Below are 16,326 nucleotides of genomic sequence, written 5' to 3'. Positions count from 1 at the left end.
AATAAATAACATTACAAAACAAAACGTTAAAGGTATTTAGATCTTTCCACTTCACCTTTAAAACACCAGTCTTCAGTGGTGATCTAACTGGGCTGTGGTGACCCTGCTGTATAGCTTAATTAGTAGAGGGCGTTTGATTTACACATACTCCCTGTTGTATTCACTGCTGTATAACATTGACAATGTGTCATTATCACCTTTTGTTTGTCCTTGTCTTTTACAGAAGGACACGTTGGAACAATACAAGTGTGGTGCAGACTTTCTGCCTTCCCCTCTGGCCAGCAAGCCGAAATTTGCCTTAAAGGCAGATGATATGTTGACCACGTCAGGCCTTCTGACCGCTGTAGCCATCGCCGTGGAGAACGATCACACCATCGCCTTCTTGGGGAACAACCAGGGGGAAGTCTTGAAGGTGGAGTTGTCCTCTGATCTGTTGCTTCTCTGTACTTGACTCCTTTTGTTTCTCCTTTGAGTATGTGGGAAGCTTGGGGGGAGGCGAGGGCATTAGAGTTAAGACCTCATGTCTGACAGAGTTACCATTTTGTTTTCTGTCCAGGTACACCTGACCGCTGAGCCATATGTGTACAGCAAGACTCCCAGCGACGCCATCGGAGAGAAGGTCAACAAGAACCTGTTCTTTGACATGAGTCAAAGCCACATCTACATTACCACGGAGAAAAAGGTGTGTATGTCAGGAACCCTTTTGTAACATATCATTGATAACAGAAGGTGTTCAGGCACAGAACTGCATGTAGGCGACCTGCACCTGAGTTCAGAGCCCAATCACTGCAGTCAAGTAAAACAGAAGTAGACATGAAACCGAGAAAAGATTTGCTTTGGTTCACAGAGCATGCATGAAGTCACATCCTTTTGACTGTCGCGGAAAATGGGAACTGAGCCCTTCACAAAGAAATCCACAGCGCAGCAGCATTAAACACCTTTCACAAATAGTACACAGGGTCGCACAGACATCCAAGAGCGGGTGAAGGGGGTCCCGCAATTTACTGACGGTGATTATGTGATGTGATTTGAAATGAAAAACACAGATCTCAATGTTACCATTTCCAATTCTGGTTATTGATGGCAACTTAAAGTATCCACTACACAAGGAAGCTTACTTCCCGTATTCTGATGCACTGGGAAAGATTTTAAAATGACGAGCGCTCTCGGGTGCTATGGGATCTAGAGAGTTAATACATGTAAATGACTACTAATTGTTACATAGAGCCCCTTTTTATTCTGATTGAAGATTTAGTCAATTTTCTGCTGAATTGCTGTCCCAGAAAGATTTAATGATAGGAAAAGACCAACAACAATGTATACAATAGCAAGTGCGTAACTAAACTAAGATATTAATTATTCCAGTTATCTTCATTCAAATCAATTTCCAAGTCTCTTTTTCATGCAGATTTGGACTTTTCAATAGTGTCTGTGGCCCAGGAGCAAAGCATTTCACAGCAGTTAGAGAGAAAGTGGTTACATTTTCAATCCTTGACAGAGTTCCTCCATTGTTTTGATTTAAGGAATATGAAGAAATATGATTAAATGTCTTAATATATGTAGCCTGATTGTATCACTGAACAATTACTATTAAACAAAATAAACATTTAGCACATAGACAGAGAAATGTTTTAGTAACTGAACATGGGGAGCAGACATGAGAGACCATGTGCTGTGACAGGACCTGTTTTATTTCCACTCTGCACGCCCGAAACAAACCAAGAAACATTTGTGGCCATGCTTAAAATGCTATTTTGCGCAGTGTCTCTCCTCAGGTGCACCGTTTGATCATTTTTCATGTTCTTACGCTCCAGATCACCAAGGTGCCAGTGCAGACGTGCCTCCAACAGAAAGACTGCCAATCATGCGTGGAACTGAGGGACCCTTACTGTGGCTGGTGTGTCCTGGAGGGCAGGTGAGGATCACACACGCTCACAAACACTCATGGAAGGACTTATAAATGCATGCACACAGCGACAGGCTAGCACAAACACCCCCACACACAATTCCATTTGTAAAACACAGCAGGGTATTTGTTCAGTGTTTTATTGCAGACACTTTTAGTACCCTTCGGTGTTTATATTCCATCTCCTGTTGTCCGTGCAGCCGTAAGGAATTAAAGCTGTTTGTCAGCCTCATGCAGCGAATGGAGTCTGTGCAATTTACTCTCATCAGCCTATATTTATCAGGGTCTAGAGGGTAGAAAGGGCTGCATGTATCATGCATTTTACAGGGAAGTTACCAGGAACAAGAAACAAAAGAAAAGCAGGAAAAACAGGTGTGTCCCCTTGGAAGTTGTTGATACTGGAAAGAAACACTGTGCGCACTTAACTTAGAAAATACTCAGCAACTATTTCAGTCATTTTTCAAGCAAAACATTTGATGGTTTCAGCTTCTTGAATGGATTAATTCAGCTGTTTTTCTTTGTCTTAAATCGTAGTAATCTGTATATCTTTGGGTTTTGGACTTGGTAGTCATAAAGCAAGACAATTGATGACAGCACCTGGAGCTCTGACACTAATGGAGATTTTTCTCTGCTTTCTGTTGATTTATCGACAAGATAATTATTAATCAATCGAGAATATAATTAAGAGATTAATAGATTTATTGCAGCCCCTCTTAGCTTGTTGCTTTTCTCTTTTCACCTCTGCTTCACGAACACAAGGTAATCTGCACTATTTCCACAAAATCTCATGTCCTTTTTATTTGCACATAATTTTTTAAAACATGTCAGCTTCACAGTGTGTTCCCTTTCTAATATGTATTTTGTTTTAAATTGTTTTCCCCAAATGATGATAACTGAAGAACTGAATTCTGAAGTTGTTTTGTTGTTGTAAATTACATGTTGTATTTTTCTGTGAAAATGCTATATTTAAAGAAATCATACAGCAAATTGTTTTACAAAACTTAATTTTCATTATCGATTAAAGTGCAGTGTAGTCTATGAAATCTAAAAAAGTAGTCCGATACGCCCATCGTAACTTTGCAGGGCCGAATATACAACATGATGAAGACTGTGCTCTGCGTTTAACCCATCCTGAGGAAGCAGTAGGCGGCATACAGCGCCTGGGGACCAACTCAAGATCTTAGCCAGTGCCTTGGCATTGAACAGAGAATCATCCTAATGATTATTTGACCAAAGGTCCAAAACCAAAACATAGTTAATATGCCATTGTTTAAAATGAAAACAAGCAGCAAATCCACATATGTTAGAAGCTGGTACAAACAAATATTTGGCACTTTTGCATTAAAGCTGACTGAAACCATTCACTGATTACCAAAACAGTTAAAAGCAAATTTCCAACTAACCAATTCATTAACTAATTGTTGCAGCTCAAATAAATGTTTGATTGATCATTATAAATGCGCACCATATCAGGAAAATCTGCAATGTCCAATAACAATGTTCAGTATTGCAATGTTGATATGACTTGCGATAAGAAAACATATGTGCGGAAATAATGACTAAGTGGGTAAAAATAAGTATTAGAACATGTAGAACAGTGTGGTAAGTTTAGAAAATGACATCACTTTACTATAATGCAGCCTTTAAAACCGGGAAAAGACAACACGATATATAATCTCTCATCACAGTAGCGATATATATTGTGTATATTGCCCAGCCCTATGTTCAGTTTACTATTAAAGCTCTGGTCTACGATCTGAGAAAGGTTTGAAAAAAGCATCCCCCCCACACACACCCCCCTCCCCTCTGTGCTCCTTAACTCCTCCCCTCCGAGCTTGTATCGCTCTCCCCTCTGAGTCCTGCGACACGCCCCCTCCCGCTACAAGCTTTTTTTTTTTTTTTCTCATCAACGAACTTTATACGTCCCGCAACAAGCACCAAGAGCAACAAGCCGGCAGAAACCAAATACAGCCCAGCTTTGAATGCGGAGTAACGATGTCGGATTCACAGATAAAGTTATTACAATGCACGTTGAAACTCGCGTAAATCTTGTAAGTCATTACAATGTCCACAGCTAAGCTCCACAGCCAAGCTAGCGTAACGTCATTAGCATGCTACAGCTACGTTACCTTACAGCTACGTAATAAGTTACAACAGCTAAGTTAGCCACTTCTAAAAGTTACTGAGGGCCAAGAGACTAACAGATGCTGCCGTCAGCTTTCATCACAACGATCGCTTCCACATTGTGGCTGAAAAACAAACCTGTGTGTGTCCCAGCTGCTGTTCGGTGCTACTCAGACTTGTTGTTAGCTTACAATGCTAGCATAGAGGCTAACGTCTCCGTCGAACAAGTAAACAATTGTTGACAATACTGCAGCGACAGGCACGTCTAATAACAGAAACAAACTAAGGGCAGCTCTCACAGTCATAAGCCAGCATCAGCATGAAAGTTATCTGTGTCACAACATCCACAATAAAGACGAAGGTTACCTGCTCAACAGAAACTCCGCTGTATCAGCACCGGGTCCATATCTTCACGGACCTTTCGCCACCGTTCAAACCATGACCCGATGTTTATTCGGTTTGAGCCCTCTTTGTTTCACATCTCGCTTTGTGTCTTTTCAGTGACAGACTTTCTTTCTTTGACTCTTTGTCAGTGGGGCGAGCAGAGGCAGCTGAACTGCTCAGAGCAAAACAAACCTCTTGTCCGCTTGTAGTTTCAAATGCGGAAGTGGGTCGGGACCAGACGGGAGCAGGAGCAGGAGAGTGAGCGAGGATTGGATCGGAAAATTGATCCAATAGGAGCCATCCGGGCCGGATGGTTCCTATTGGTCAATTTCTTTTCAGTTTTACGGACACTAGAGAGAATGGATTTTTTCGGTTCCTTTTACTCTTCACATTGTGTGGGTGGTACTACTGGGTCATAACCACCATCTAAATGATGTTATTAATAATAACAAATCTTTCAAATCGTAGACCATAGCTTTAAGACGGCAAACACTCACAACAGTTTGTTTTGATTCAAACAGATAATCTATTATAAATATAGATCCTTTCAGCTGTAAACTATTGCTGCTTTTACACTGCAAAACCATTTACCATTGAAGGACATTTAATGTTTTTCACATCCATAAAAACTGTAATCCGGAGACGCTGTTTGAGGTCACTTGGGCATATGGTTGTTATTCACAAAGCACATTGTAAATCTGTAACAGTCCATGGATGTTGTTTTTTGAGGCCTTGTGAAAGTGTTTAGGGGTTGTGGCGCAGAGGCTGATGGGAGTTGTTCATCCTTCTTCTGAAGGTGTACCAGGAGGTCTGAGTGCCGGCGGGCAGAGGAGAAGAATGGCTGGCTGTGGAGCCCCAAGCACCAGTGTGTCAAGATTATCTCCTTCCATCCCCCGAACCTTTCCTGTAAAAAGACTCAGAAGGTACAGAGCTGCTTCTCTTCTCTCTCTTCCTCGCTCTTTCTCTCCTTTTGTTCTCTGCTCCTCTTTCTGTCTCTCTCTCTCGCTCTGCAGAACACAACCCCACTTGAATGCACGTCTCACAAACATTCATAGCCGGAGTAATAAACTGTTTCCATTGTGAATCAGAGACCCTGGGCTCTTGGTCTTCCTGCTCTGTATCGATCCATCCAGAAAACTCCAAACTGGCTTATTATAACCGACCTGGTTGATTGTGCTGGAAGATGGAGAGCCTCTCCTGTGCACTTGTTCTGTAACCCTTTTTCTATCAAAACCTTACTGTTTCCCTCCGCTTCTTACTCACTCTCTTATTTCAACAGCACCCTGTCCTTCTTAGTTGTTCTCAATCAATCTTTAGCCTTTTAAAGGAAACTTTATTTTTACTTCACGGACACAGTGTGTTTGAATTCATTCCTCTGCTCTGTGGATAATTCAGTGGAAACTGATGTAGCTCAGCCAAACAGATCATAGACAATAACTCTTGCTATGAAAGAGTTTCTAAATCCTTTAAGTATTGTTTGTTCAGGTGGAGATCAACATCCCGTCCCTTCCTGCAATCGGGGCTTCTGACCGTCTGCAATGCACCATCCGGAAATTCCAAAGTGAGGGCACCATGTCTGACTCTGGTCAGGTCTCCTGCGATCTGCCCAACCCTTCACTTATACCACAGACACCTGAGGACCAAGGTATGGCCTCTATAATTAATCTTCTCTCTTTTAACACATTCTCTTTCAAGGCAAACTGTATCTCCTCTGGGCAAATGGGCAAAGCAGGGTGGGACCAAAAAGTGATTAATTACAGATTTGTAAGGGAGTTTGCTCCACTAAATTACAATAGAAATTTAAGGGTAATTCTGATATTTTATGACCTGGACTTTATTTCATTTATTTTTGTGTTAATGGGGAAAACAATTGTTGAAATGGGTCCAATATTGACCAAGATTGCTGCAGCTGGCAGCTGCGAAGCGGGCTGCAATGTAACCCATGCGGGCAATTGCGAAGCGTCATATTGCGTCCAGTTAGAGTGCTTGTTTTTGCCACTGATTGTTATTGTATGTATCCCTACAGAGACGTTTTTGTTATAGAATAAACCCTTTTTGCTTAACCAGACGCAGGTGCTGTTTCCCCTCAGCAAATTCCATATATGTATGTATTGAGTTGAGGCAGTTGTTTAGGCAATCAAATAATAAATGAATTGGTCGCAAGAGCAGATGTGTCAGTATCAAAGTGGCTCGCCACCTCAGCTGAACAGTTTCCTGGGGGAAACCCGGGAGCACTGGTTGCCTTGAACTCTGAGCTGACAGAGTACATGTATTGTACAGAGTGCAGTATTTTTGGGGGGGAAGTCGAGAAACAAGAGCAAATGTTTAACACATTTTTTACTTGCAGTGCTAGCGGCATTGCTCAGGAATGACAGTCTGTCAGATGTACAGTCGTTTCACCACATTGAAATATCTCAACAACTACTGGATGGATTGCTATTAAATGCCCCACGTCCCTCTCAGGGTTAATTGTAATAACTTTGGTGATCCTGACTTTCCATCTACCGCTTTGGTGATGACGAAACATCTGCAAAACTATTGAGTCCCATCGGCCTCAGCTGCTTTGTGTTTTTTGCTGATGAGCAAATGTTAGCATTCGAAGCTAAGGTGGTGAACATGGTAAACATTTACTGCTAAACATCAGCATGTTAGCATTGTCATTGTGGGCATGTTAGCATGGAAATGTTGGCATTTACCTCTAAGTACTGCTGTGCTCAACCTCACAGAGCCACTTGCATGAATTTAACTCTAAGTCTTGTTAAACAAAAACATTAATACATATGGAGTATAAAGTTATTAATGGTCGTGTCTTGAATTGTCTTCAAACGCACACATTACATCATGAACTGTGGAAGTTTCAAATATTCCCAAAGACACCATCAACATCCATAAATGTGTATGTTTAATGTATGTTTATTTCTCCCTTTGCTGCGTCCTCAGACTTTGTGGCCGTGGCGATCAAGCTTTTCGTCAACGAGACTGTTGAGCTGGCGACACGGGAGTTCAAGTTCTATAACTGTGCTGCCACAGTGAGGAAATCTGCAAACACACCGTGAGTCAGACTGTTAATCTATCAGTTCTGCTCTGTCACTCACTGAAAATACACAGTGACACTGAACACAGCATCAGCTGACAACCTTGATGTAAATGTATCACCGCGCATGAACAGATGAGAGATCAAGGCTCCGTTTGTAAATTGTGATGCATGGTAGTTTTGAATGCACCTCTTGCAGTTTCTCTCCTCCGTTTATTACCAAGCCGAGGAAATTGCCTCAGTTTCCTATTCATTAATCAAAAAATGAAAGTCAATCTCGCCATTTTTTTCCCCCTCCTTATTTTTTTCTTCATTTCTTTCATGCCAAGGAATGTGTGATGAACGAGCTTTGCTTATGTGAAGTTGCAGAGATCCATTTTGTTGTCAGCAGCATGGATTTTTGTGCCGGACGCTCTCTGATGAGTTTGCATGTTTTTAGATTTTGTTTGTGTGTGCTTTCCTGTGTGTGTGCCCCTGCCTAATTATGTATTTGAAATTATTTCCTTGCCTTCAGTGTTTATCTCGCTGCATTTCAGGTGCATGTCATGCGTGGCCAGTTCATGGGGCTGCCAGTGGAATACGCACGACCACACCTGCAGCGACATGAACGACGCCGTGGCTGGCCCCAACATCATCAAGCAGCGTCAGGTTAGTCCTCTCGAGGGTTAACACATACGACGTGTGTGTGGGGAAAAAGTGTAGCAGAAGTTTCACCAAACCACACGTGACTCGGCATCTGAGCGATCCAAAAACCCTCCTGAAAAATTAATTATAAAAACTCAAATCCCGGTATCAGCTGGCACCATCTTGCGTGACAAATATTGAAGGGTGGAGGATATCAATTTACAAGTCAGCAGATGTTTCAGAGATACACTTATCTGTCTCTGCAGATGAGGGTGTCCGTTAAGTAGTTGGCATATTTAAAATGTAAATGATTTGAAAGTAGGAGTATCTGATTTGTTTTGATGCCTTCTCAGGGAGCCAAGTGTCCTCAGTTTGAGAATCCAGATCCTGGGCTGATCCCCGTGGGCTACAAGACTCGTATCAGCTTCGAGGGGATCAATTTGGACCTCTACCAGGTAAAGTGGCACAGACACAGAATTTAAAGCATGTACAGTAAGCAAAACTAGTCAACTCTTTTAAACACATCTTAAGGATGGTAGTAGGACCGCAGTGAACCAGACTGGTCACACTTTTGGGGTATAAATTAATTATCCCATCTGCAAACTGGATTAATTTCTTAAATGTGCGAAAGGTGATGAAATGGTGACGTTCCTGTCATACGACCATCGACTATCAGTCAAACCGCAATGAGGTAATACATATATGCATACACCCATGTTTCCTTGTATATGAGTATTTAACTCCATATGCAGACATACACCGCTAACATGCTGACTCAAAGGATCTCCATGCGTCAGAATTTGCTGGCATGTCCCAGGATGCTCGTGTGCCAGGACCCAAGGTTTCCCAGCAGTATTGCATTGAAACGGCATGATCAATGTTATACACTTCACCTGTCAGTCGTGGCTGACTGGTGTATACATAAAGATATTCACAGAAAAAAAAAAGAAAACTAAAAGCAACAGCAGGACAGCTTCCATTAATCACCAAATTGAAAACAGCAGGCCATTAAGAACAGATCCTCATTAAGACCTTCAGTGTTCTCGTATAGAAAATCAATTTACATTCTGATTTAAGCAGTTCTTGATCACCTCTGCGTACTTTTGTAATTCCTAAGATTGAAAAGAGTGAAAGTGGTTGACCATTAAGACGCAACTTGTTGCTGTACATTTTGCTTGTAGTGTGATTTGTGAATTTATGGGTTTTCTCACATGAGATACAGTTGAGATAACAAAGAAAGAAGCTAGTCAACCCATCCAAACCTGGAGCTGAAAGAGTATATTACTTTCTTGTATTCTCGTATTTTTTTGTCTTGCTCTGTAGCAAGACAAGAGGGATCAGGGAAGAGTACTTTGCAAATAGGATCAAATAAACGAACAAACCTTGTTTCCTGTTTGTGTTTATCTGGATCTCCAGGGTCATGTCTTCGCAATCGGCACTGAGCTGATGAGAAACATGGAAGAAGAGGTCATTTTTGAGGACGGGCCATTCTACACCTTCGGCGGCTTCAATGTGAGTACAGCGTTTTTTCTGATCACTTGACACTCGCCTCGGCCTCACGTTGACCCTCGACTGTGCCTCTGTATTCACAATGAGCTGCCGATTTTATTCCTATACAAAGTTTGTTCAGATGGCTTCTGTCCAATTTTGCTTTCACTCAAGACACGGTCCTTGAACTATGGCTGATTTGTGGATTATCAAAGTGCAATATGGAGCAACCCTGAAACTAAGTGAAATCTATTGTAGAGTGCCACTTCATTTCAATTTTTTGGGTACTGGCAGTCTAAATGCAAACTTTCTATCTCTGCACAGACGATTTCATTCTAGGCTTATAAATCAAATCACCCTTTATCTGGTTTTCACAGCCCCTTTGATATTCTCTAGCTCCCTCTAATGGACACACTCTCTTCACTGGAGTTATTTTAGCTCCTGCTCCACATTGTGAATTCTGTGATTGGGAAACTCAAGCAGTGCCTAGCCCCCAGCTATGTTCTTTTCCAACATTGATTTCTTTAGCTGAGAATCTGCCAGATTGGGTAAAAAAAAAAAAAAAAAAAATCTTTTTTTCCCCCCTCTCTCTTGGCACAGGGGAGCGGCAGCCCACACTGTTTGCCGAGGAGAGCTTAAGTGCCATTAATCACTGGATTCTGAATTAATAATTCATTTTCTTCCAATTTCTTAGTTTTCTTACGACAAGTCACCGGAGACCAATGTTCTCTTCTACGTGAAGGACAAGGAGTCGGGCAAGAAGATGGACAGCACGCTGAACGGTACGCTCACTCACATTTTGATGTGGGGATCAGATTATTTATACTGTCCTGTGTGTACACTCCATTCAGTCTGAGGTGGCCTCCTTTAAACTTCAACTGAAAAATAAACAGAAATGTACTGGTAATCATCTGTATCATCACAGATATTTTGACAGAATATGGTGCATTTGGGCACAACAAGTGATTGTGAGGCCTGTTATACAGTTTTCTTTGTCATGAAAATTAAAATAGTATAATTAGACGTTTATTCAGAGTACACAAACAGAATAAGCCAACATTATTCGATATACGAGGGTGTAGGTTTGGTTTCAGAAAGTTAGCTGGCACAGAAAAAAGAGAAAATACATAGTTACAGTACGTACTTTCAAAAAATAGAAAGGCTGTGTTAAACCTCTGCGTTAATTATGCAGCAACCAGACTACGATCATGTTTGCTTGAGAACTGATACTTTAAGATAAATGTTGTGCGTCTTTACTACAAAGCATTGCATTGTGTGTCATCGCCTCATCTTTTATTGATTCTTTTTTTATTTTTTTTAATATTCACTGTAAATAAAAGCAGGCCACAGAAAATGCGGAGGAGGTGAGGGTGCTTTTTCAGCCCTGAGTTATGTTTGCAGTCTTCTGCTGCAGGGCAGACTGTACATCACCTGTGAGGCAAACTCAGGGCAAAGGAGGCCACAAAACTGGAGTAATATGCCAGTTTAGCATTGCCCTTCTAAAAAATGTTGTACTTATGTCTGGCAGTTAAAACAGAAAACAGATGCAGCAGTATCGTCTTCTTCCTTGTCAAAACTTGTGCCTACAATACCCACAATACCCACTTGGTCACTGATAGTTAAGTCGTAGTTCCAGGAGCGTTATGCTACTAGTAGCTAATGTAGCCTCAAGCCACCAAAAATGAGGACCAAGCTAGCATGGTCTGGTGACCTCACTTCTTTACTGTTTTTGACATCACTTGAGGCCATTTCTCAGACTTCGCTCAGCTCCCTCTGGAGACACAAAAGGCTCTAAACAGTTTTTTTTTAACTCTGGGATGGTACCCCCCAGGACATGTAAACAGACTTTGATGTGTAAAATCGCTGGAGTTATACTTTTAACTTACAGTTCTGTGGGGCCCTAGAAGATAATAGACAAATCAGATGAGCAAATCAACATTTTTATTTTCATTTCAACTCTATTCTCTTCTCATGGTCACTGTGGTTGACCAGTAGGAGAACTTTCTACCAAACTGAAACTATAAAAGTAAAGTGAAAGAAAATTCAGTGCTTTGTTTTTTTCCCCTCTGCAGTCACCCTGTACAACTGCTCCGTGGGGAGGGAGGACTGTAGTCTTTGTAAGAACGCCGACACAAAGTACAGTTGTGTGTGGTGCGCCAAGCAGAAGGCGTGCGTGTACGAGAAGTTGTGCAATGCTGACCAACCAGGGTCGGATTATCCTTACAACACGGAGTGCCCGGACCCCCTGATCACTGATGTGAGTAGTTACAGTGTTGTCATCTCTTTATGTTGACCATTGAACTGAAAAAGGTGCATTAAAGGCGTGTGATTAGCAGTGAAAAGGCATTGATTTTGCTGATTGGATTATTGATTGGAGCCGTGTTTTTCTTCTTCTCCTTTTCGTGTCTACGGAGGAGATGAAAGTCCGCTTCTCCTTGAGGGCCTGTTTTGATCTGAGCCCATCCAGATTGAATCGATTCTTTCTTTGTTCACTTTATTGTCGGTGCCTCATTGTCATTGATAAAAATCCATCAGCAATTGCGTTGATGTCAGTCAACTGAGGTTATGACCGCACATAGTACAGCATGACCGATACATCGGCCAATAAAAATAAAATGGATAGTTCACTCACTGTGTGTTTGCAAGATGTTTTACAGTCACATTTTGATGTATATTATCTGTCACGTCTGTCATTTGGTCGCTTCACTGCTTCGACCAAGACTGAAATATCAACAGCTGATAGTAAATATTCAGTGGATTGCTGTTAAACATTGAAGGTTCTCAGAGGATGAATCTTACTGACTTTAGTGATGCCCTGACTTTTCATCTAGCGCCACCATCAGGTCGTGATTTTAATTTGTCCAATACTTGATGACCAAATACTGTAATAATAATAATAATAATGACATCCTCATCAGCCTCCATTGATCCTTGTGATCAATGCAAAACATTACACCTGCATGTTACTTAGCATTGTATTTATGATCATGTTGCTATGTTAGCGTAAGCAGTACGCTCAAAACCTTGCTGTGCATAATAGACTCATTGAATATTGTGTTGTTACTTAAAAGTGTTGTATGTGTTGCTGCGACAACAACTACTTCAAGTTTAAAAACATTTGTTTCATGTGTTTTAATAGTTATTATTTAAAATGATTTACATTTCTATTATGTTTGCTGGTCCAAATGTACTCTTCTTCTATTGTTCTTATGTTAATTGTTTCTGTTATCATTGATAATCAAAAAAGTTCAGTTGTGAAATCGCTTCACTCAGACATATCTTGTTGATAAAAAATATATTACCATGTTATCACTTTATATAGAACATCAGCACTTACAGTCTAATTTGATTTATTATACTCAGCATTTTTCTAATCAACATCAAAATCCAGCATTAGTTGGAGCCTAATACATCCACATATTTGCCAACAGGACTCCTGCAGTGTGGATGCAGTTCTCGACCGTGGCGTTGAATATTAAACATTTAGACTTTAACTACTCGGCAGACTTAAACACTCTGTGTAAATCTCGTATGTGTTCTTATTGCACAATAAATCTGTTTAAATCCATTTCGATCCCTTCTCCCACTAAACACCCACTCCTCCCCCGCCACTGTATCTCCCCGTCTAGATCATCCCACGTTACGGCCCCATGCAGGGAGGAATCTCCATCACCATCCGGGGGTCCAACCTCGGCATCCACAGGCAAGACATTAAAAGCATCACCGTGGCCGGGGAGCCATGTATCCATCAGGAGGAGAAGTACTCCGTCTCCACAAGGTAATACTTGTGCACAATAATGTTTTTATGCAAATATATTTGCAGCAGCACACACACTTTCTGTCTTTCTGTTGTTTGATGTTGGCCAAACTGTGATTAGAGTGTGTTTTTTTGTAAACTTTTTGGATACCTTATCGGCTCAGGAGTGCTTTGCGTCCTCAGGGTGACCTGGATGTATAATTTATTTAGCTCATTATGCCACTGTATTGATCTGAAAGTCTCTACTCGCAGCTTGATTCAGAAACAGAATCACTCTTTCACTCTCTGCTGGTGGTGTTAGGAGTATTCTGATGCTTTATTTGAGCAAAACAATACAAAATACGCCATTACAAGTGAACGTCCTGCAATCAAATCCTACTTACAAGTGCAGAAGCATTATCAGCAAAATATGCTCAAAATATCAAAAGTAAAAGCAGTAGAGCTGCAGAAAAATATATTATTAGATTATTTATGGATGCATTAGTGTGTAAGAGGCATTCTACTTTTGCAGCTGGTGGAGCTAGTTTAAACTCCTTTATATATAGTTTGAGGATGTGAGATGATTAATGGGGTAGGAAAGGTCTGCTACACCAATTTGCTTTTCTCTAATATTTGCTTTTTGGGAAATATTGGATACTTATACATCTTTGGGCCATAAATAGCTATTCAAACAAAAAAACATCTGAGAGGTTTAAAGGGATAATGTATCTTCAGTGGAACTGCTAATAACTAACAGACGTCTCAAACATGCCAAGACCCAAACTAGACTAAACTTAAGCTGCTCTTTTGTGGTGAGTCACAAGTCCTGAAATGTTTGGAACCACTGTTTTAATCCTGCACAGGGGGCGGGGTGTCATATAAACCAACGCACCAATAAAAGGGCATGCTAATCATGTAGCGACATAGTCATGCAGCATACTCACTTAGCGGGAAGAAGCTATGCTTAAAGCGCATCATAACCGATCGAGATAAATCTCTCCAACTTTGCTCTGCTACACTTTATTAGCATCCATCCTGACACAAGGGATGTTCCAGTGTTGTGCTGTGGTTTTCTAGAGGTTTTGGCCTGCAGCTGATTTTCACTCTAAAAAGGTTAAATTTTGTTTGACGGAAATTAAATACTTTATTTATGCTGTGTTCCAACTTAATTGTACTCTGATCCAGTAAGATCTATACTGATGCTTACACCTCTACAGAACTCTCACAAGTGTTTCCTTCATCTTTGTACCAAGATCTTTCATTTAGACCTTGTAGTTAATGAGTTGTACTGTATTCATTTTGGGTAAGTCATTTTCCGAGAGTTTAGATTTTTTGAGGCCAGTTCTTAACAGGTTTAAATACTGTCTTTGACCACAAATGACCAGAGGAAACCTGTATGACGCATGGATTCACCAATGCAGTGTAAATATATCAAACTAATTTGATAGCATCACACATTTGCCCCAGATTTTTGGCGGTGTATTCATGCGGCAGACTCTCTGTTCCTCCTCATCCCAAAGGTGCTTTAATGAGCTGAAAAAACAACAACAACACTGGAATAAACTTAAGCCTTGCAAATGCACTTCAGTCACAGCTGTGTTTAAAAAGTGTTCACTTCATACAAATGGTCTTTAAAAGAGAAAACATCCACGTTGTTGCCCCGCAGCAACACGGCATAGCTGTTGACACCTGGCAGGATGGATCCTCCTTTATGACAAATTCTTGCCCCACCATCTGCACGATGGAGCATAAAACTGGATTTACGAGACCAGATGGAATGTTTTTCACCCTTAAATCATCCACTTTTTGGTGCTAACGTGCCTGCTGTGGTCTTCATCTTGTTTTTAGTTGTCCTGCATGCTCTGCTGCGTGCTGTAGCTCACTTGCTTTTAGTCTTGACAGCTTTTTTTCGTTGTGATATTTCATTCCTTCACTTTGCTGTTGTAGCTGTTAATTGGCTGCTCGTGGCCCACCTGTTAGCCCGAATGAGGCTTGCCACTTTATGCTGACCTCTTTCATCAGCTCCACATTTCTCCCCGGGGACTGCAGCAGACTTGGACGTGTTTGGTTTATCACATGATTCCAAGACAAACTCCAGACACTGAAATGTGGGAAAATTCCCAGAGGCTTCAGTTTCTAGGATGCTATAAGCCGCCAATTTGGCATTCGAAATCCAACTATGTTTGTAGCTGCTTAGACAACAGCATTATTTAAACGTTGGATAAACCTGTTAAGCATATGTGCTCGCTTCAAAATGTGAACCAAAGCCATTTGAGTTGTTTTTTTCAGTTACTTTTACTTCCTTTTGTTTTTGTTGTTTAATTGCTTCTCCAATTTCTCCAATTAGCTATAAAAGACACAGAACTCTTTTGTTTGCTTAGATCTGTAATATTCAGATCTAGCTAATTTGAATGGATACATTTGAGTTGAAAGAGGCTATCTGTTTGATTTTAATGGCACAGCTCCAGCACAGACGAGAGTTTTGATTTGCGGAGGTTGTTTAAGTTTAAAAATGCTTTAACAAAGGTGTTGAAGCTGATCATTAATCTGGAATACATCTCTTAAATAGAGTTTGGTGAGTCAAAGTCATTGTTTAGTCGAACGAAAAATAATGTCTTTGATAAGCGATTCATTGTTTGTGTGATTTTTTTCACGTACAAATGTCAAATATCTTCCTGATCCAGACTCTCAAATGTGAGCCATTCAAAGATTAACAGAAATTCTCAACAGAATTTGAATGCATAGCAATTTGTTCATTATGTCAATGTATTGTTTTTTGCCAGTCCCAGTTCAAAGCTGCTGTGCAAACTTTGAACTGGGACTAACTGGTGTTAGTGTTAGTTTTGCTACCAGTAGCTGCACGACTAACTGAGCTAACTATCTAAGGGCAGCTACAGTTAGCAGCAGTTAACAGTTACTCTGGTGATAAACTGCCCCGTATTTGTTTTGAGTATGAATTTAACAGGCAATTCCTACATATTGCACCTTTAACTAAATACTTTTGGGTTTTGGTCAGAAAAGACAAGCAAT

General features: G+C 40.8%; 1 protein-coding gene across 1 annotated transcript in view; it reads left to right on the top strand.

The window, feature by feature from the left end:
* plxnb2b (plexin b2b) overlaps positions 1-16,326 on the top strand; it is a 132,744-nt gene that overhangs the window by 87,028 nt on the left and 29,390 nt on the right. Inside the window, exons 4-15 of the mRNA XM_084363210.1 lie at positions 224-412; positions 557-682; positions 1,815-1,915; positions 5,211-5,337; positions 5,900-6,059; positions 7,355-7,466; positions 7,985-8,096; positions 8,426-8,527; positions 9,489-9,584; positions 10,255-10,342; positions 11,633-11,817; positions 13,190-13,338. Of these exons, the coding sequence (XP_084219336.1) occupies positions 224-412; positions 557-682; positions 1,815-1,915; positions 5,211-5,337; positions 5,900-6,059; positions 7,355-7,466; positions 7,985-8,096; positions 8,426-8,527; positions 9,489-9,584; positions 10,255-10,342; positions 11,633-11,817; positions 13,190-13,338 (1,547 nt within the window). The remainder of the gene's footprint in view (positions 1-223; positions 413-556; positions 683-1,814; positions 1,916-5,210; positions 5,338-5,899; positions 6,060-7,354; positions 7,467-7,984; positions 8,097-8,425; positions 8,528-9,488; positions 9,585-10,254; positions 10,343-11,632; positions 11,818-13,189; positions 13,339-16,326) is intronic.

Source organism: Pagrus pagrus (assembly GCF_965226575.1).
Source record: "Pagrus pagrus genome assembly, chromosome: 10".
In the NCBI taxonomy this organism is placed as follows: Eukaryota; Metazoa; Chordata; class Actinopteri; order Spariformes; family Sparidae; genus Pagrus; species Pagrus pagrus.
This window is presented reverse-complemented; position numbering and strand designations above follow the sequence as displayed.